Source organism: Notothenia rossii (genome assembly GCF_949606895.1).
Source record: "Notothenia rossii genome assembly, chromosome: 10".
NCBI classification, from domain to species: domain Eukaryota; kingdom Metazoa; phylum Chordata; class Actinopteri; order Perciformes; family Nototheniidae; genus Notothenia; species Notothenia rossii.
The window spans coordinates 51,212,105-51,232,001 of NC_136908.1; the positions used below are offsets into that span (position 1 = coordinate 51,212,105).

Below are 19,897 nucleotides of genomic sequence, written 5' to 3' on the forward strand. Positions count from 1 at the left end.
GCCAGCAGAGGATATATAACAGCACCGGAGGAGAGATCCATTCTCTTCTCTTCCCTCAGGAGAGCCAGATCACAGCTGTTTGTCTGACTGAACAATATCATGCTTGTGACCAACCCGCGCCTTTTTTAATTAAAGTACCCAATTGAACTTTCACAGAGACTCCATTTAGTCTCCTTTTAAAGCTTCTCTCCTGGTCGGGAGAATAACGAACACAGTTAACATTAGCCAATCGTGTCTGCTGGACCCAAACACAGATAAAGACGAGCAGGTAGCAGGAACAACGCAATAACTTAATTGACAAAATACTAACAGACTAGAATCTAAAAGAAAATAGCTGAAAACTACAGGTGAGGTATCCGAATTTCAAACAAAAAAGTAACTATAAACCGAAAAAAGGAGCAACAGAGCAGGTATTTGTAGACCCTTTAATTTGGAGATTGACAACAGGTGGCTGGCTGCTGGGACACAGGGGAAACGAATTAGGGCGGGTCAGGTAATCAAATTGGCGGGAAAACAAACACGAAGGCAAGAGGTGAGTGTCCTTTCAAAATAAAACAGGAAACAGAAAAACCTGAAGCCAAGGTTTTGACAATTTCCTCGAAAACTGTGTTATTTGTTGAAGAGATGTGCATTTTTAAAACAGATATATTCACATGTGGGCAGTTTTTTGTGTGCCCTCTCATTAACACAACACTTTGACAAAGGGACATGTTCAAACATATTTTAAAAGGAAAATAACACACAAAAGACAATGAAACAATAAAACACAATGAAAATGGATGTGGTTCCTACTAATTCAAATGCTTAAATAATCTGTGAAAATAACCATTACTATCCTCCTGTGTGGACTCTCATGTGTGACTTCAGACTAATCCCTATAAATGTGATTTAATTATAAATTAGACTCAAAGTATTATCTTAAAAACTTGAGAACTTGGCTTTATTGATTTGAAATTCCCCAGCAATAATACATTGTCTACTGTACTTTCTGGTTGTTGTTTTATTAGAAATCAGGTAGATATGTTTATGATGTTTAAAACCGCCCCCCTCCGGGCTGCACTCACATGTCTATCATGTGTTTCTGCTCTCTGACTCCGCCCAGCTCCCCCTCTCATGTTATGAAAGCAGGGCAATCTACACATCGGAGTCCTCTGGCTGAAAGGCTCGAGTCGGAAGCTGGTAAAATGAGCTGTTTTATCATTCTTTTTCCACTCAAACACATTTTCTCAGTGTGTTTTCTTCGGCGCTGTCATAACGTATTGCATGCGTTGTCTGTCTCTAGTGTGGCACTGGTTTTACCATAGCCTATGGATAACAGCCCTCATATAACATGTTCTGTGCATTGTGCCAGCTCTCAGAACACAGTGTTCCCTCTGTTTGTTCCAGCCTCTGAATACTGAGTGAGAACATTCATGATTCATGCATTTAATTTCAACCTTACTCTTACATCACATGTCTTAATTATACTTTAAACGTTCTGATATCTTTATTTATTTCCAGTTATAGGACTGTGTAGTGTGTAGTGGCAGTATGCATGTGTCCATGAAGTCATAAGGGGTCATATCTTAAGTGTTCATTTTATAGTTTCTATGTGTCTTAGAACTAAGTCAAGGATAAAACAACACATTATTCGATGTGTTTTTTCTGACCTTTAATCTTTCAGTTTTCTTCATGGCTTTTCTCTTCTTACTATTTCTTATTTAAAGATTCTGAAATGTAAACATTTGCTGGTTGTTGGGGGTTGGGGATCCCCGATTACTCCATTTCATGGTGGAATTTACATTTTGTGTACTGTTTAACAACAAATATATATTTTAGGCATTTTCAAAAATAAATGTGAGTAATCTGCATCTGTAAATGGTACTCAGTAGTTAAGAAGTTTAGATTTTTTTTTCATTATTTTGAAATTCTTACGATTCAGAATCTTAGTAGATGCAAATGTCGATTCTATAAGGAATCACATTTTTCCTCCATCCCTTTTCTAAAGGTCTACGGTGTTCACTTTGATGCACTTATACCTTCTATTTTCTAACTAGTTTTTGTTCTCCGAGCAGATCCACTATGCTTCGTGTCACCACTGCCTCCCTGTGCTCCTACTGCCAGAGGATAAGGCTGCTCGTCCCTAACTCTGCCTCAGCCTTCACAGTGACATTCCCCAACAAAAAACCTGAGAACCAGCTCACCGTGGACTCCCTCTACGAGCTGTCAGTGGACATCCGGAAGGTGCGCAAGTTCAAAGCCTGGGTTCTATCTGAGAAATCTTCGTATGTGTCTGAAACGGCTGACGTGTTGAGGGACATGGGGGCGGACACAGCAGTGATCGCTCTCATCCTGGAGACCCACCCTGAGGCGGTCCTCTGTCGGCCCGAGGACGTGGCCGCTCAGCGGGACCTCTGGGTGTCCGTGTTCCCCAACAAGCGTGAACTCATGGGGATCATCGAGAAGTTTCCGGCCTCCTTCTTCACATTGACTCACTATAGCAACCAGCGGGACAACATCCTCTACCTCCAGAGCCTGCACCTCAGCAACAGGATCATCGGAAAGCTGATGGCCAGCGCCCCGCAGAGCTTCAGTCGCCCCGTGGTGCTGAACAAGGAGGTCATCCACACGCTGAGGGAGACCTACCTGGATCTGGGCGGAGATGAAGGCAACCTGCGCATCTGGCTGCAGAAACTCCTCAGCCAGAATCCGTTCATCCTGCTGCGGCCGGCTGAAGCCTGGAGGGACAGCCTGGGCTTCCTGAGGGAGCAGGGCTTCTCCACGGAGGAGCTCCTCGGCCTGGTCTCCAGCCTCCGAGCCTCCATCGCAGAGCTGCGGCCTGAGTGCATGCAGCAGGCCCTCGCCTTCATCGAGGAAGCTTTCGAATGCTCCAAAGACGAACTCAAGGTAATTGTGATCCACTGCCCCGCCATTTTGTACTACTCTTTACCAACGCTGGTGGCTCGTTTTCACGGACTGATGGATGTTGGAGTGAGCATGGAGCAGGTGAAAGAATCTCCAAACGTCCTGGAGCTCACCACTCAAATCGTGCTTTATCGCATCCAGAAGCTGGCGTCCTACGGGTACGACGTGCGCTCCGGCAGCCTGGACGTTGTCGTGGGAACCAAGAAGGACTTTGAGATGAGTTATGGAAAGCTGCAGCTCAGGCAGCAGAGGCCGCTCTTCAACCCTGTAGCTCCTCTCAGATCTGCTGAGGACTGAATGACAGAATTTATCGATATGCTGCCATTGCACAGTATGAGGAAAATATGCAAATAGTTATTGAATATCGCAATAACGATTTTTTTTTTAAAAGATAGAAGTGTGCTCTGTTCTGGTGCTTTCAGTATACTTAAGTAAAACGTCAAAATGCATTATTGTTTTATTGAACAAATTGAACTGCACCAAAAAAAAGAATGATAGCTACATTTTAAAGTGCAATTTTCTACTGAAACTACTCAGTATAGATGTACGTTGATGTCATGGTGATGACTAAAAAATAGATATCTTGCGCATTCCTAGTTGCAATATGCTGTTTATAAAGTAATTGTATTGGCGGGAAAATGTTATTTGATGCTGATTTTGGGAGGGGTTTACAAATTCATCATTCTTGCAAGACACAATAAAGAGGGAGGCAGGTTCAAGTAAAAAACTAACCTTTAGCAATACAGTTGTTTCTGTTGAGAACAACTTTATTATGAAACTAATCCCTCTCCGCCTGTGGCCTTCATTATGCTGAGTGAAGATATGACACTGTTTCAACTACAGAAAACCACCAAGTACTGTATCTTCTGTGACAACTGTTGGAATAGTGAAGCGTGATAATGAGTGCCATCCTTGTTAATCAAGAGTTACTACTGTACTTAAAAAATGATTGTGGTTACTGTGCAATAATAAATGGCACATATAACTATGTATTTGTATTTTCTTTTATCGTTTCGGTGTTAAAAAGCTGCTTTTCCTATCGGACTCAATTAGAAAAGTCAATATTCATGGAAAACCTTTGCATGTACTGTATGTGTTGATGTGTACAGTCAACAGCGCAATGGTATCACTAAATATAACCTACAAAAGTTGCATTTGAATAGGTTTGCCAGATGCCGAAATAAGACACTTATTCCAGTTTTTTCTAAAGGTTAAACGATTTACAATTCGTCAGTTCTACATTTAAAGAATAGACTTAAACCATTTGTATAGTTAATCAAGTTTATTAAAGAAGCAGTTCTCTCTAAAAAAAATAATAATACATGGTATTTATGTAGCTTCTCATTGTGCTCAAAGACGGTTATGTAGTACACTTATTGAGGCTTATACAAGGTGGCAGATTTGAAGAATATGTATTTCTGTCGGCTTTTTTCAGTAACAGTTGATCTGGCAACAACTTGATAAAAACACTGATATGGCCTCTGCAGTGTTGATGTTAAAATCAGTAGCAGAAAGAGAAAAGTAATGATTGAAACACTTGTTGATAGACATCTTGTACGGCTTAAAAAGGAGTAAAATTAGACAGTCGAATAAGTGAGAGAACAGGCAACTGTATTAGGGTAGATACAAGATTTATCAAATTGTTTCGCTCTTGAATGGACATTTTAAAAAGGTTGTTTTTTCAAAATGTTCAAAAAAACAAAGATCCATCCACAATGATTTCATATATCAAAAATATATCAATGGGTCTATGGCTACATAGAGAGAAAACGCACATACAATATTCAAATATGTACAAGTTGTATGTCAAATTAGCAAATTCATTATATACACATGGACACAGTCGCTTCAGAGTCGTCAGTACGTCGCAGTGCTTTGAAGTCCACATGATAATATTCAGTCCTGCTTGTGTGTTTAATGATGCTCCTGTTAAAGTGCAACAGTCAAGTGCTGGGACAAAAGTGTAAGTCTTCACGTCCATTTTGTGTTGGCTGTGTGCAAATACTCCTGTAAGGGGAGAGAAATCACACATTAACTGACAACGAAAAATGATTCTGCAAATGACTCATCACTCCTGATAAATGCAAACTGGGCCAGGGAAGATGTATTGGCTTTACATGATATATATATGGGAAAATTATTAATACTTCTGGTGAATTCTAACATAAATATAGCTGTTAAAGGGAATATTTGTATATCAATTACTCATCCTGTTGTACCTTCATGCAAATCATTGGTCTTTGTCACCTACCTCCGTGCAAAAGAAGATTCCAAAAACTCAGTGATATGCATTCATATTTAAAACCTTACATTAATATATAATATGTCTCCATTAAAAGTATTTTCCTACTCGTCTAATTATTCGTAAGGGGTTTTGAAATAAGTTTCCAGCTTACGTTTAGTGTGTACTCTGTCTCTGGATTTTAGAGCCTCTGCCATCCCTGGGGTCCTCGCAGGGTCTTTTCCCACCGGACAGAGTGGAGACGTGGTGTTCAGGTCCTGATGTAACAAAGAGAACAGTTTAGGAAGCTGACCCAGAAATACAATTTTACTATATCTGTTACTTTATACAAAAAAGAGCTTATGATAAAGGTATTGGACTTCACAGGCTGTTTCGAAGGAGGAATTTTCATCCAAAGATACACCTTCAACCAATTCATATTTTTAGAGACTATGGCGCAAGTAACAAAAAGCTATTGCACATAGTATGCCGCTCACCAGATGGAGCTGCAGCAGCGTTGTGTGTACTATCAGCAGAGAACCCCATCCCTTCAGAGGACGTCTCTCCGTTACCGTTAGAGATGGAGGGAACTGAAGCCAGAAGGCCTGAAGACACAGACAGACAGTCAGCAGCTGACACAGACTATAGTTACTTTAGACAAATACGCAATCAATGCAAATTACTGCTAGTTCAGAATGTTTACAATAACCAATGGTGAGTTTCCATGTTGAGTTTAAAATACTTGAACTACAGGTAGACCTGTAGCCCAAGGCAGGTTCTTGTTCGCTATTTTCTTTTCTCTAGAGGTTATAATTGTTGACATGATTATGATGACGGTCTTAAGAATGCCTTGACCAATGAGATTTAAAAATGTGACATAACCCTATTTAATTTTTTTAAATGTCATTGTAGTATTCCAATGTTATAACTATTTAGATAAATATTTTAAAACATTTTTTATTTTATTTCTGAACAGATTTTTCTCTATTTTATTTCGCATTCTTAAATTGCATTAAAACATTTGTATAATAATGAAATGTTATCTAACTTGTTTGTGTTGTTCAACTCCTTACATAACCCTGAACCTACCCCTGCATATAAAATATGATTAATGGGAAAGCTGACAGAGGCAGAAAGGGCAAACTGGTCTAGGTCATTTTTAAGTCTAAATTAAAAAATAAGCAATGACCAGTTCTTTATATTCTGAAGGGTAAAATCAGCCTCAGCATTTAAACCTGCATTATTTGTTTAAATAACTTCTTAAAAACTCACATGTATTAACTTTTCTCTGGTTAAATTAGACAACAATAATACAAGTTGATCCTCAGGTGGTATAATAAAGATTTGTAATAAGTGGATGCATCTGGTGGTCTGTCCTTACCGAGGCCTCTGTAGCAGGACAGCTGCTGGTAGATCTGCTTCATCCTCTCAATGTTGAGCCGGCTGGCCTCTGCGTGGTTCACCATGGGTTTGGGGTAATGCACTCCAATGATACACTTGGCTGCGTTCTGCACACCTTCTGGAGCATTCCAGGGATCATAAATGTACTTGGCTGGAAAGCCTCTGAGAATGGGCAGGTAGCGCCTGAGTGAAGAGATGAAGAAGAATTTATGCGGATGTCATTTATCGTTGTGGTATGATTTCATGACACAGGTTAAAAAGACTGTTAAACACCTGAACTGTCGTAACAACATCCATAACATTCATCTGCTACTTAGTAATTATTTATCTATTTATCTAATATATCATTCCAATAGCTCGCATATAGACACTTATTTCACTATTTCACTTTTTTTGAACAATTTTTATTTTTGTATTTACTTTTTAATATTTACTTGCACTATATTTTTCTGTTTTTCTGTATTATTGTGTTGCACTGTTGGAGAAGCCTGTGACCTAAGATTTTCATAGACATAACTATTCTGTAGCTATGTTCGTATGACAAATAAAGAACCTTGAAACACTAGCTATTAAGATATCAATTTAACATCCCAGTAACAATTAAAAGGTATCACTTTCTCAGCATACCGTATGTAGTCTCCGTTGGGGTCTGTGCGTCGGCCGAAGCCCACCGGGCAGTAACAGTGGAAGAACTGCTGGAAGAAAGAGCTGCAGGAGAGCCACATCCAGCTGCCTGCGTTCACACTCCAGTCTGCATCCAGCAGCAGCTCCTCGAACACCTGAACACAAACACAAGCCAAGATGTGGTTAATATTACATAAAGTAGTGTATACATTTGGATTTCTTTTCTAAATAGTTTTTAAAAAGGGTATATTAACCTCATTGTTGGCATGTTTCTATAACCAGACATGCCTTAAAAAACGTCATTCCCTGTATTCTCCTGTAAAAATGTGTTATGATTCAGAAGGTTGGGTCATTTTAATAATCAAACTTGGTCATTTCAGTAGGAAAAGGAAATTGTAAATTGCAACAAATTAAAACAATATTGAGATATGAGCAAGAAAGTATATACTTAGATGAATGAATGAATTCAATGCCTTATAAGTATTTTTAAAGGACCTGTGGGTCAACCTGTAAGAATGAACAGAATAACAAGTACAAATAGCATTTAGAAATAAAATGTAGATAATAAAACTTGCAAATGTCTACCTTCATGCCTTCCTCCCAGCTGATCCACAGGTCCCCCCGGGTCAGGAAGCAGGCGACGGCGTGCCGGGCGAGGTGGTGGATCCAGCCCTCCTGCCTCAGCTGCGTCATGATGGCGTCTATCCATGGGAAGCCCGTGCGGCCCTCCGCCCACTTGGTCAGCGCCTCGGGGTTCCGGTCCCACGGGATCTGAACACAGATGGGGTTGCTCTCCATCGTGTCGAAGCAGGGGTTGTTGGTGGCTGCCGTGTAGAAGAACTCACGCCACAACAGCTGACCGTAGAGCGAGAGAGGGGGGGAGCTGTTCTTCTTCACCTGAGGGGGGTGGAGAAATGACATCAAGATCATTTTTGATTAGTTTCTTAAAATCAGAAATAAATCCTGAGTGAAAATGCTGAGTATTAGAGAAGATACAGAAGTCTACAAAAACGGCCAGGCATACATAAATATATTTAAAATAATATATTGTTCTTAATCATACTTCCTTTTTGTGACTGTAAAGGTTTGCTTTTGAGTATGAATTCATCATCACACCACAAGAGGGAGCTAGCGCAACATAGAAAGACGTCACCTCAATACAGATAATAAATAGGGAACCACTAGATAAAGTAACTTAAAACCCTTTTTATTTTATTTTTTATATATTTATAAATACTCCAGTAACAGTGCTTGAATCCTTACCAAAAACTAGCCTGAATTAAACGCAATTCACAAACAACTTATTCAACATCCAATTAAATTAGTTTTCTCAATCCATTAAATAGGAGATGTAGATCATCAAAAGTAGTGTGCCAAGAGACAGTAGACTTCTATAAATGTTTTTATTTTTTTAAATAATATAAATGTAGCATGAAAAATAAAAAGTGCAAGACAAACCCTGTCATTTGTAACCTTTTAACCCACTTTAACCATTACAGTGTTCATCAGATATTTTAGATACTACATTTGTTCATTAATATGTTCAGATGTGTTTTAATGACTGACCTTCTTGTACAGGTCGGTAAGTTTGAAGTAGAAGAGGCGGCAGGAGAGGCAGCCGAAGCGCAGATACGGGCTGAGGCCGGTCGGGCTGGCGAGCAGCGAGTTGGCGTTCATTCTGGGACGCTCGAAGTTGGCCACCCACGCCTGAAGGAAACAAGGAGGAATGATCAGGCATGAAAAAACTTGAAAGCATGGTGTGATATCACAACAGGTGGCAAGGTTTATCGAAAAGAGCCTTACATAATAAGGAAAACATGTTTAGTCAATAGCCAGAAGTAGCTGTTTTTTCTTTTAAATAACAAGACAGAAGCTAGTCCTTCTTTATCTGGTTTGACTGACCTTCCTCTCCAGATGCCTCTCGAGTCGTGTGAGGGCCTCTGTTTCTCCCCCCGGCCACACAGCGGAGGACAGACCTTCAGTATCAAAACCTGGAGGCATCACATTTAAAAAATATAAAAATTCTGACTATAATGTTGAATAATTTAAATGTGTTGTCATGCTCTATCTGAACACACACCACAAACCAAAGATTACTGATTCTCACCCAGCTCCTCCAATGAGGGGACAGCAAACTTGTCATCGTGGTTCTCGGACAGCGGCGTCCTGCACTTCCCCATGATGTCCGCTGTGATGGAGTCTGCAGGCTGCTCCACCGCATCCATCCTGCTGATGAGGGTCTGGAACCGCTTGTAGGTCAGAGGTGACTGACCCCCATTTAACTTTATGATCCTGCAGGAGAGAAAAGAGAACACAAAGAGTCAAACACCAAATAGACACAGAGACAAAGTTCAATGTACATGTATTAAGATGTCACGCGGAACCTGGAATTCTAACAACCTACAAACTTTTTTTTAATAAATACTCCAGTAACAATGCCCTTATCCATACCAAAAACTAGCCTGAATCAAACGTAATTCACAAAAGCAAAACAACTTATTCGACATCCAATTAAATGTTTCATTTTTCTCCATTATACATATTGTTGACATTTTGCTTAAATGCTATTTCCCAAATAAGTTATTGTGAAACATTCATTTGATTTAAAAACCCAAAAAGAGTTGGCTTTAAAGCAGAAGTGGTAAAGGGGTCAGGGGTGGAATGAACTCACTTGTCCAGGTCGTAGAGTGTGTGGGAGATGCGGACAGTCACCTCCACTCCAGCCTCACAGGCTAGTTTCTTAATGGCTGCATCTCGTTCTTTCCCGAATGGCTCCGAGTCGTACTCAAAGGACAGACGAGAAATATTCCATTCCTGGAGAACAGGGAATTAACAAAAGTTAGCTACAGAATAAACTAAACAGGGTTTGTTTAAGGCTTTAATGGTGAATCAGACTTCACCTTGAAGAGTCTGGGAAAGACATCAGTGGGTTGGCCTCGGATCACAAACAGTCGAGAGTTGAGTTTACGGAGGCTGGAGTCCAAGTCCTCCAGACTCTGCAATAAGAACCTAAAGGACAACAGGGACAGAGAAACAACATAAAGCTGAATGCTCAAAAATATGACAAGTGGAAGTTGGAAAAAGAGACTGTGTGTTACTTTCAATCAAAGTTTGGAGGTTTAACAGCTAAACCTGATTAGGTTGTCAGAAAATTATGTTCAGACAACCTAATCCAAGAATCCATTGAATTCACGTTAATGAGGATATAAAACGAGATCAATATAATTTAAGGAGGGACGTAAGCATTTGGATTCTCTACAACCAATCTGCAGGTATTGTGTGCATCCTTTTTTGACAACTTGCTGTGAAAAGTCTTCATATATGTGCCACAGAGGGATTTAAATTCATCTCCCAAAATAATCTGAAGGTTCTACAACGTACGCAGAAAGGTTTGACCCAGATAATGTCTGGAAGCCGGGGGACACGGGAGGACAAGCAGCCATCTTATTGCTGCTGAAGAAGCGCATTTCGGGTAAATATGTCCTTGTTGTTAGATAACAAGGGGGAAAAAGACATCCTTGAAACTATAAAAAAAAAAAAAATGCATGAAAGCAACTGCTGCAGGGGACTCTATTTTTAACAGTGTCCTAGTATATGGCTTTATATAACTTTAAATGATCTCTCTCTCCATTTATACGGCAATTAATCCCAATGAGAAATAACTGTCTGCAACCTTCACCTCTCACATTATCACTGCAGTATTTTGGACCTGAATATAGTGAAACTACACAGTGCAATTGAACATTCATCCCTTCAGAAAAGCCTAATTGAACCTCCACTGTTCATGAATAAAAGTGTGATATGCTTCGGCAGCAGAATGTCTTATACTGCAGTGTTACTTTCAAACAACATGTTGACCTTTACCGTGTCCCATTCACAGAACTGACTATAATACATGATTAAAATCCAAGTGGTTCGTTAAAATTAGAACCGTCCTTTGTTTTTATGTTTCTTACAAAATAAGAAACCTTGCCATACACACACCTGCTTGCAGACCGAGAGGCAGTATAGTGGTGCTTCCTGCTCTGTTGCTATAGGTACCACACTCTGTAGGAGGCTTCCTGTATCACCCAGGTCTAATCAGGTCTTACTGATATTAAATCCGGCTCACTGGAGGCATCAGGAAGCAGACCCAGTCTTATCTGATGGCCAGTGAAAAGCTGTCTAATATCTCAGCCCAGATGTATCCTGCCAGTCTGGTATTGAGTCCCGGCATATCACTAATAAATCACAAATAAGCTTTTCTGAATTCCAGGGTCAACAAAGACAGACCATCGGACTAGAAAAAAACGCATCAAGGGTTAAGCTATGTTTATCTAGGGTGACAAGATCAAAACAAAGCTCTTAGCAATTCCCAACAATGTTCATTTGCTTTTATTTTAGACCAAAAGAGAAATGTATGAATATTAAAAAGAAACTAATACAAATCAATAATGAAAATCATTGTTAGTTGTAGCCCTTGTTTGGGCTAAGTGTCATATGATTCACAATATACCAGGTAGTGATTTTCATTGAACAAATATGTAAGTAATAGTGTTACGATTCTTTTTTGATGAAAAAAATAAATAAATAAAAAATAATTATTTGATAATTTGGTAGAATACGATTTGTAGGCAGTAACATCTCTGCAACACCATAACACTTCATTAAGAGTGGTTTTGAGACATATTTAGCTTTTTAAGTAATATTGCCTCCTGCTGTTTGGATATTGCATTAGTCCACAGTAGGCTTTCAATTACTTTTTTCAGCCCTAGCTCACGCTGTTACGAGAGTTAATAGGGGTCGTAAGCAGCAGCAGAGGAGGAAAAGTAGGTAAAAAAGACCATAGAAGGTTCACTACTAACACACTGACCTACTTGTGCAATGCATGGAGATTTCGGTGGAGGGGGAAAGTCATTGGAGGTTATGTAATCTGTGATTGGCCGCCTCCTGCAATGAGGATGCTCCCTACATCTGCTCACTGATTCATAAGCTACTCGAATGATAGCAGGAGGGTGAGAACAAGCGCTAATGACAGATGCTACAGGCTATAGTGAGCTTCTGATAGCCTTCAGCATTATCATCACGTTGCATCAGCGTGACAGAAATGTTCCAGAGCTTGATAACTATCAATACCACTATTTTAGTGTTTAGTCTAAGTGTCATAAAAACCTGTTAGTTTGTTCTTGTTGTTTTTTTTAGAAGGGGCACATTAGTCAATTTGGATTTGGACAGTACAATGTGTCATTACAATACAAAAGTCCTTCAGTGAATCCTGCCTTCATGCAAGTTATAATGTTCAGGATATGTTGAAATTGTTTAGAATTGGTGTTGATTTAACTGTTAGTTTAGAGGTGGTTGTCGGCACTGTTAAGTTGTATTAAGCGATAAAGATGACACATTTTCATACCTATGGCCTTAATAAAGACGAGATTTGGAATCTCACAATATTTTATGTCGACTTCTGATGTTAAAGAAATTAAAGGTAATGAACCAGGGATTACTGAGTGATCTGGGTGGGAGCTCTGTATCGTCACCCCAGAATGTTGATGCATAACTGTGGAAGGGTAACATGGACGCTCCTTAAAAGGCTGTCGGTGCTGCTGCCCTACTCTTCCAGTGACGGCATGGGACCAATATGCAAACTAGAGCGCACAGTGGCCAGGAGAGGATGCCCAAACATCCGGCGAGACACCGACTGCACTGTGAAGCTCAAAGCTGTTCCATTCTGCTGCAGCAGGTGTGTATATGCAAGCCTTAATACAGGAGTTCCTAAACAGAGGCAGTAAGCTGGCTGCAGGCTACAGCACACGCGTTCGGGGTGGTGATGAATTAATGTCTGGGTCACACAGAGCAGGCTGGGTAAATAAGATGCCAACGAGGTTCAGCAGGATTGATTTTAGGGCTATAAAAAGGTGGAGAATAAAGCCAGTGCGTTGTAAGTTTGCACAATACACTCACATAACACCTCACTCCTATCTCAACCACTTGAGCCTGTAAAGCTTCATACACCAGACTTAAAAGCATGTCCCTATCTTGACCTCATACATGCAAACACTTAGTGAATTCAGGAAATGTCAGTTACAATGACAGTTACAAAATGTAAGGATTATTCATGATTTGCCTCTTTACCAATGGTGTGTGGGTATTAGTGTTGACATTTTTCCAACTATTCAATAATCGTTTAAGTCTGTGGAACACCAAATGTAACGTGAAATCTAAATGTCTTCCACTTATAGTCCTAATATGCAGATAATCTAACATATATCACACAAAGAAGTAAATCCTCTAATTTGACAGTTTAACATCAGAAATTATTGGGAATTGTTTCATCATTTCTGTTAAAGATTACTGAAACAATAGCGTTTGTTTCTTTACTATTACATTACCACTGTGTCTAGGCCAAAATAAATCAAACACATTTCCCTATTTTTACCTCAGGACATAGCACATTAGTAACTTAGAACAGTGATAAGTGTCTACTAATCCCCATGGGAGAATTAACTAATGCCTTTGACACTGCATCAGTCCAGTACCAGCAGTGCTGCTGCTGTAAGTAGTGAGAAGCTATAACGTTTATAGACGGCAATCCTTTTGGAGTACATTACATGTTACTTGTTAGACGCTTTTAACCAAAGCGACTTACATACTCAATACTGTGGGCAATCCCCACAGGAGCAATTTGGGGTGAAGTCTCTTGCCCAGGGACACAACGACATGCTGACTGCAGTGGGGTTTGAACCTGTGACCTCCTGATCCGAACACCAACGCTCAACCCACTGCACCACACGCCTCCACCATCACACATGAATTACAGTTTAGCAGTGAAATGAGGATCAACATGCCAAAATAGTGTTTACCCCATTTCAGATCTTACTCACCATTTAAGAAGCAGAAACGACCCATTCATTTTTACCACTATTAATTATGTATCTGGAAGTCAAGTGATGTTTGGTTTATGATAATTACTGGGTAGAGTAATCATGATGTAATGGAGGAGTGCAAACCAATTATCGCTCATCTTATTGGCAATGTTATCAATGGCTGTTCATTATGGTGTTAACAAATATCAAAATGATGTCAGTACTATATCAGTCATAATCCAGATGATGTAAAACAAACAGTTTTATGATATTATCCGATTGAATGTAGAGACAGACAATGTTTATCTTCTGCAACATTTAAGAGGATTACAATTTCCTTCTGTGCCATAAACAAAACATACAGAGTGGCAGTCAACATCTCAAGGAAACACCTGCTGTAAACAAATTCAACATGCTGTTATGTTTTACATGCTTTCTATATTTGGTATGTTGTGTGCTTTTCTCTTGGAGTCACACAAAACATTGTGTGACATTTTAATAGATAAAGGTGCCAATGTGTGCACCAACAAGCACAACAGATATTGCATAACAGTTACAATAAACCACAATAAAGAGTCATCAAGGGGTCAATAGGGGTTATTATCATATATATAAAGTAGAAATACATGAAATAAATATATTTTTGTTCTCGAGTGAGGGAACAATGGAGCGTGAGATGGGTCGGAGAATCGGAGCAGCGGGAGCGGTACTGCAGTCTCTTTACCGCACCGTTGTGACGAAAAGGGAGCTGAGCCAGAAGGCAAAGCTCTCTGTCTACCGGGCCATTTTCGTTCCTACCCTCACCTATGGTCATGAAGGATGGGTCATGACCGAAAGAACGAGATCGCGGGTACAAGCGGCCGAGATGGGTTTTCTCCGCAGGGTGGCTGGTGTCTCCCTTAGGGATAAGGTGAGAAGTTCGGTCATCCGGGAGGGACTCGGAGTTGAACCGCTCCTCCTTCGCGTCGAAAGGAGCCAGTTGAGGTGGTTCGGGCACCTAGTTAGGATGCCACCTGGGCGCCTCCCTAGGGAGGTGTTCCAGACACGTCCAGCTGGGAAGAGACCAAGGGGTAGACCTAGAACCAGATGGAGGGATTATATCTCTTCTCTGGCCTGGGAGCGCCTTGGGATCCCCCAGTCAGAGCTGGTTGATGTGGCCAGGGAAAAGAAAGTTTGGGGCTCTCTGCTGGAACTGCTATCTCCGCGACCCGACCACGGATAAGCGGGAGAAGATGGATGGATGGATGGAAATATATTTTTAAGATGCTGACAACATCAACATAGTTTCCAACCGACTCATCATTGCAACTTTATTAAAAAGGCACAGAAAAGCCAGAAACATAATTTCTTAGGGGTTGGAAGTAGCAGATGCTTGAAAAGTAACCGAAAATAATCATTGAATGTCCAAAAATCAATTGACTGATCAATTTATCAACTTAAAATCGGATATAAGCACAAAAACACAATGCAAATATGGCACAGTACCTGCATTTGGTGCAAGAAGAGTAACAAGGGGCAGGGATTTAGAATTATATGAAAATAAATCACAGCATCCAGATGTTCATGGATTATTTAATGATCTGAAAATCATTAAAAAAAAAATCATAATTAATTTAGTCTATGAAACGTCAAAACATTGTCAAAAATATGCAAAATGTTCAAAAATATCACAATAACATATGATCAAAAATAATCACTCATGTAAGAGGCTGGAATAAGAGAATATAGGAATTGTTTTTTATTACTTTTGGTTTGTAAAAATAATTTAATCGATTATAATTTTAAAAAAATCTAAATTCGATCGATGTATCCACTAATCATCGGATATAAGCACAACTACATTATGTAAATAAGGTACCTTGCATGCATTTGCTGCAGGTGGGGTAATGGGTGTGCCATTAACCAGACGTGCATGGATCACAGTGAGGGGCTATGTGAATGGTGCCTCCTCTGTTACAATGAAATGCATGTATGCACGCGTGTGTGAATGCTCACCTCCATCTGTTGATGCCAACGTTGGAGGATCCTGCGAACCAGGGGTCGAGGATGTAGACACAGCGGATAGTATCCGCCCCCAGAAGGGAGTCCTTCAGCGACGGGTTGTCATGGAGCCGCAAGCCCTTCCTGAACCAGTGGATCGTATTAATGACCATTACTCAAGTGGACGAGTCCTAGTTTTCCTTTGTGTTATTTAAGTCTATTTTCTTACTCCAACTCACTGTTTGGTTACAAAAAATATATCGCAGGACGTAAGACCAGATCACAGGGAATCCAAATGTCAAAAGAAAAGTATGCTTTTTCAGCTCGTATGCTATTGAAGCATACGGCTCTTTGCGTTTTAGTGACGCAGTCCAAGTTTGCAATTAACCTTGTTCTAACATAACTTTTTCCATAATGTCGAAGAATTTAAAAATAGTATAGGCTGATGAACTATTTGGGCAAGATGTGCAACCCGGTGGGCTTTAGGACCCAGTCCGCTGACAGGCAGTAATCTCGTTTTGCGTTGTATAACTTGTTTTTCTGAAAAAAGCGTGTATAATGATGCACTACAACGCTTCTGTATAGCCTACCTGCACTCTGAATGAATAGCAAGAAGCAGAGGGATTAACTAGCCTGTCAATTCAAATTGTTTCTGTTATCGGTCAGAAGTCACCGTGGAAACAGGCTGCTCCTCGCCGTGTTATGTAAACACTGTTCCTTCGATATTCTCAAGAGGGTCGTCCTAAAACAACCTGAACATAAAAATAGCTTTGAAAAATCATTCTCCGTCCCGTTTGAGTCTTCTCCTGCACTGTCAGTCGGATGTTTTTGAGTACATTCTCCTCAAAGTCCACGAATAGATGATCGATCTTCTCGCCGCACCGAAAAGTGTGACCCCGCCCAGACTAAGCTACCAGCTTTCTGATTGGTCTAAAATCCTCAGTGCGTTGTCTCAGCGATGTCACGTACTGCAGCGTGCTTTCCAGAAGCTGGGACAGTTGTACATTTAAAATGAACATAATTGTGTTTAAAATGTTGAATTATATCCTGTTATGGTAGTCCTGACGTCTTTAAAAAATAAAAAATACTGCACCTTTTGACCTGTTTTGACACAAGTAGGCTACGCAGTAGTAGCCTAGTATTTCTTTTTTTGTTTACTACAAGTATGACAAGCTAATAATACATTGTTTAATGATTAATAGTTGTATGATATGTGTGCACATACACTTAGAAGACATATTGTTAGTGTATAAACGTAACACTTTAAATGTATCAACAGAAAACCCGACCCCTACACACTCAGCCAGCTGGCTTGTTGACAGCAAAAGAACCCGGATGAGCACATGAAGTCAGGCATGATGAGCGGGTCACGCGTCTATGTGCGTGTGTGTCATCGTAGAGCTGTAGTTGTAGCTGACGCACACGAATAAATTAAACCGTTGATTTGGTACACTCATTTTGCCCTTCTTGCAGACAGAAATCTGCAAACGTCTCTAAAATAGTTATAGCATTCTGTATGTTCAGATGTTGGCTATCAAGTACAAATCACAGCCTATTTGAACTTTAGAAACGATTTTCCTCACCACAGCTTGCTCAGAAGTGCTTTTTGAATTAAAATGCATGTTAGGTTATACATTCAGGAATAGTCTTTTCAAGATTCTGTGTATCTTAATGTTGTCTTTTGTTTCTCACATTGCTTCTGTTAGTTTTATTTTAACATTGTGTGTCTTATGTTAAACTGTTTGATTTGCATTGCTGTTACAATATGCTATACAAATAAACGTACCTTGATGTAATTGGTAAGCTGATATACAAGTAATTGTACCTATGTTACCTTACATAGAGAGCTTTAAGTGTAGGAGGTTTATTTACAATGTTATATTATGATAATATAAGAAGTAGAAGTAGTGATATACACCACACTGTCTTTTTATTTATTTATAGTCTATGCTTTTAGTCTATGCTCTAAATAAAACATAATCTCTTACTCAATATATTGTAATTTTGAAAGACATGAAATGCAGCCTTTGGACTGTAGTACCTTGTTTATGTCACTGAGTGGCAGTATCACACCACTAACCCCTCCCTCTAAGTTAGATGATAACTTAATGTAGGCCTACTACATCCATACATGATAATAAGAGTTATTTTCCTGTTGTCTTTTACATTTCATGAGCCAACATTTCCACGGAATAATATGGTGTTAAACATATTGTATAATGATGTACAATAATACAATACGAGTCAAAGTTTCTCACAGTCACTTCACAAATATATACAAAATAATGAACATAGAACAAGCAAAAGGCTTAATAAAATATAGAGAGACTACAGAGTACTTCACTCGCAGGAACATCTACCAAAACACAGTATGAAATTATAAAATTGAAATGTAACGGAGCAGCATGACTAAAGAATTGAGTGAATAGGATACACTCATTCTGCTGGCAAAATACTAGCAATCTATCATCTTGCTGGGAAAATCATGATCTTTTTTTGCTGTTACCAGGCAACCAAGGCTTAATACGTCGTGAGGACAAGCTTTGGAGGACCACGGTGCATGTAGAGGAGCAGCTGCCCACCTCCACCACTCTCACCTGGGTTAGTCAGCAAGATATGCTGCATTGCATCAAGAGATTTGGCACACTGCTGGAGATGAACTCAGTTTCTGTCACAGACTGGAAAACAAGACGTGTTAATGACGACATTCAGTTATAAACTCTGTATATGTATAGATGGAGTATTATGCAACATGCATTTTAGCATTTAATAAATAATTAATTAATTTCTCTGGAGTTCATTATTGGTTTTTCTTATCACTGGTTTTCTTCTCATTACCTATCCCAATCTCCCTTATCTTGACAGGTAAATAAAGTCATATTCACACAATAAAAATCTTCTGTTCTTATCTGGAAAAAGTTGTATCCACTAAAATTTAGAGGCCCAAAGTATTTCTATGTCCAGTATTAATAAAGTATCTGCTCTAAAACATACATTAGTGTGGAAATGCGTTATTATAATTTGTAAGTCAACCCTACACACTAGCACAATTTGTTTTTACACTTCTCTCTGTCAATCACCAGAGTGGGCGTTGCATCATTTCTGAAAACTCCAATGTAATGAGTTGCTTTTTTTCAGTGCTGGCATGGGTACTGCCATGTCATGCAAAGAAAATCTCAAAGGGCCAATGGCATGGCAGGCAGTGTGGACAGATGGTTGGTCCAGCTCAGACGTACAAGGAGAAGCCCCGGCAGAACGCATGAATCATCGTTCCACCAACTGTTCCCCTCAGCATGTCTTCAGAATCCAAATCACCCACTCTTTGTTGTTATGGCCCGGCAAATAAAATATGTAATGTTGGAGAATAAATCCAACATCATGATAAAGTGATGCTAAACCTTGACGCAGGACTGTATCAGTAGATGTTGGACATGTGCTCTGGACAGTAAAATATTTATGATCTAGCATTAAAGGTTATGGTGTTCCTCAAGAATATGCTGCAGTCCCTTTCACTTCATCACTAGTTGTGGACAGCATGCCAACAAAGCTTTTCACTGCAGGACAGAGTTGTGTGTTTTATCTTTGTGCGATTCAGGAAAAACTACACTTTCCACAGCAGGGTGGATTGTCAAGAGTTTTGAGATTGAGCATCCTGCACACTGCTCTTGCTCAGCCTCACAATGTATTGATCATATTCTGCTATGTTCTTTTCTCATGACACAAGAGCAACATCCATCTCAGATAGTTGGACGAATAACTCCTTTGAACGAAATCCAGAATTTAAAAACATATTTGATTTCAAAAGGATATTATTTGTATTTTTAGATGAGCATAATGGAAAAAGACAAAGACTTCAACGTATCATTTAAAATTATAGGCACATGGCAATATTATAAAATATATTTGGTTTTCATTTAATCTATTT

General features: G+C 39.6%; 2 protein-coding genes across 4 annotated transcripts; one reads left to right on the plus strand and one right to left on the minus strand.

Annotated features, from left to right (window-relative positions):
- Positions 1 to 395: 395 nt before the first annotated feature.
- LOC307022168 (transcription termination factor 2, mitochondrial-like) lies at positions 396 to 3,894 on the plus strand. Of its 3 annotated transcripts, XM_079654803.1 has the most exons (3): positions 396 to 410; positions 1,103 to 1,179; positions 2,055 to 3,894. In XM_079654803.1, exon 3 carries the CDS (start codon positions 2,062 to 2,064, stop codon positions 3,199 to 3,201), a length of 1,140 nt encoding a protein of 379 aa, XP_079510929.1. In that variant the 5' UTR covers positions 396 to 410; positions 1,103 to 1,179; positions 2,055 to 2,061; the 3' UTR covers positions 3,202 to 3,894. The 3 variants fall into 3 exon arrangements, with proteins under 3 accessions (XP_079510929.1, XP_079510928.1, XP_079510930.1); XM_079654802.1 differs by lacking the exon at positions 396 to 410 and having other exon boundaries at positions 481 to 1,179; XM_079654804.1 differs by lacking the exons at positions 396 to 410; positions 1,103 to 1,179 and adding an exon at positions 1,187 to 1,400.
- Positions 3,895 to 4,518: 624 nt separating this feature from the next.
- On the minus strand, positions 4,519 to 16,889 carry cry1a (cryptochrome circadian regulator 1a). The gene is made up of 12 exons (XM_079654801.1): positions 15,988 to 16,889; positions 10,051 to 10,159; positions 9,822 to 9,964; positions 9,258 to 9,442; positions 9,053 to 9,141; positions 8,717 to 8,857; positions 7,736 to 8,047; positions 7,154 to 7,305; positions 6,507 to 6,709; positions 5,623 to 5,730; positions 5,301 to 5,403; positions 4,519 to 4,911 (listed from the first exon to the last, which is right to left on the minus strand). Exons 1-11 carry the CDS (start codon positions 16,143 to 16,145, stop codon positions 5,303 to 5,305), a joined length of 1,701 nt encoding a protein of 566 aa, XP_079510927.1. The 5' UTR covers positions 16,146 to 16,889; the 3' UTR covers positions 4,519 to 4,911; positions 5,301 to 5,302.
- Positions 16,890 to 19,897: the final 3,008 nt, after the last annotated feature.

Bases quoted from the DNA above. Each gene is read 5' to 3' on its own strand.
- LOC307022168 (XM_079654803.1), top strand. From the start codon at position 2,062: ATGCTTCGTGTCACCACTGCCTCCCTGTGCTCCTACTGCCAGAGGATA.
- cry1a (XM_079654801.1), bottom strand. From the start codon at position 16,145: ATGGTCATTAATACGATCCACTGGTTCAGGAAGGGCTTGCGGCTCCAT. The intron at 8,858-9,052 runs GTCAGTCAAACC...TGTTTCCTTCAG, and splicing joins AGAGGCATCTGGAGAGGAAG to GCGTGGGTGGCCAACTTCGA. The intron at 8,048-8,716 runs GTCAGTCATTAA...CACCCCCCTCAG, and splicing joins TTACCGACCTGTACAAGAAG to GTGAAGAAGAACAGCTCCCC.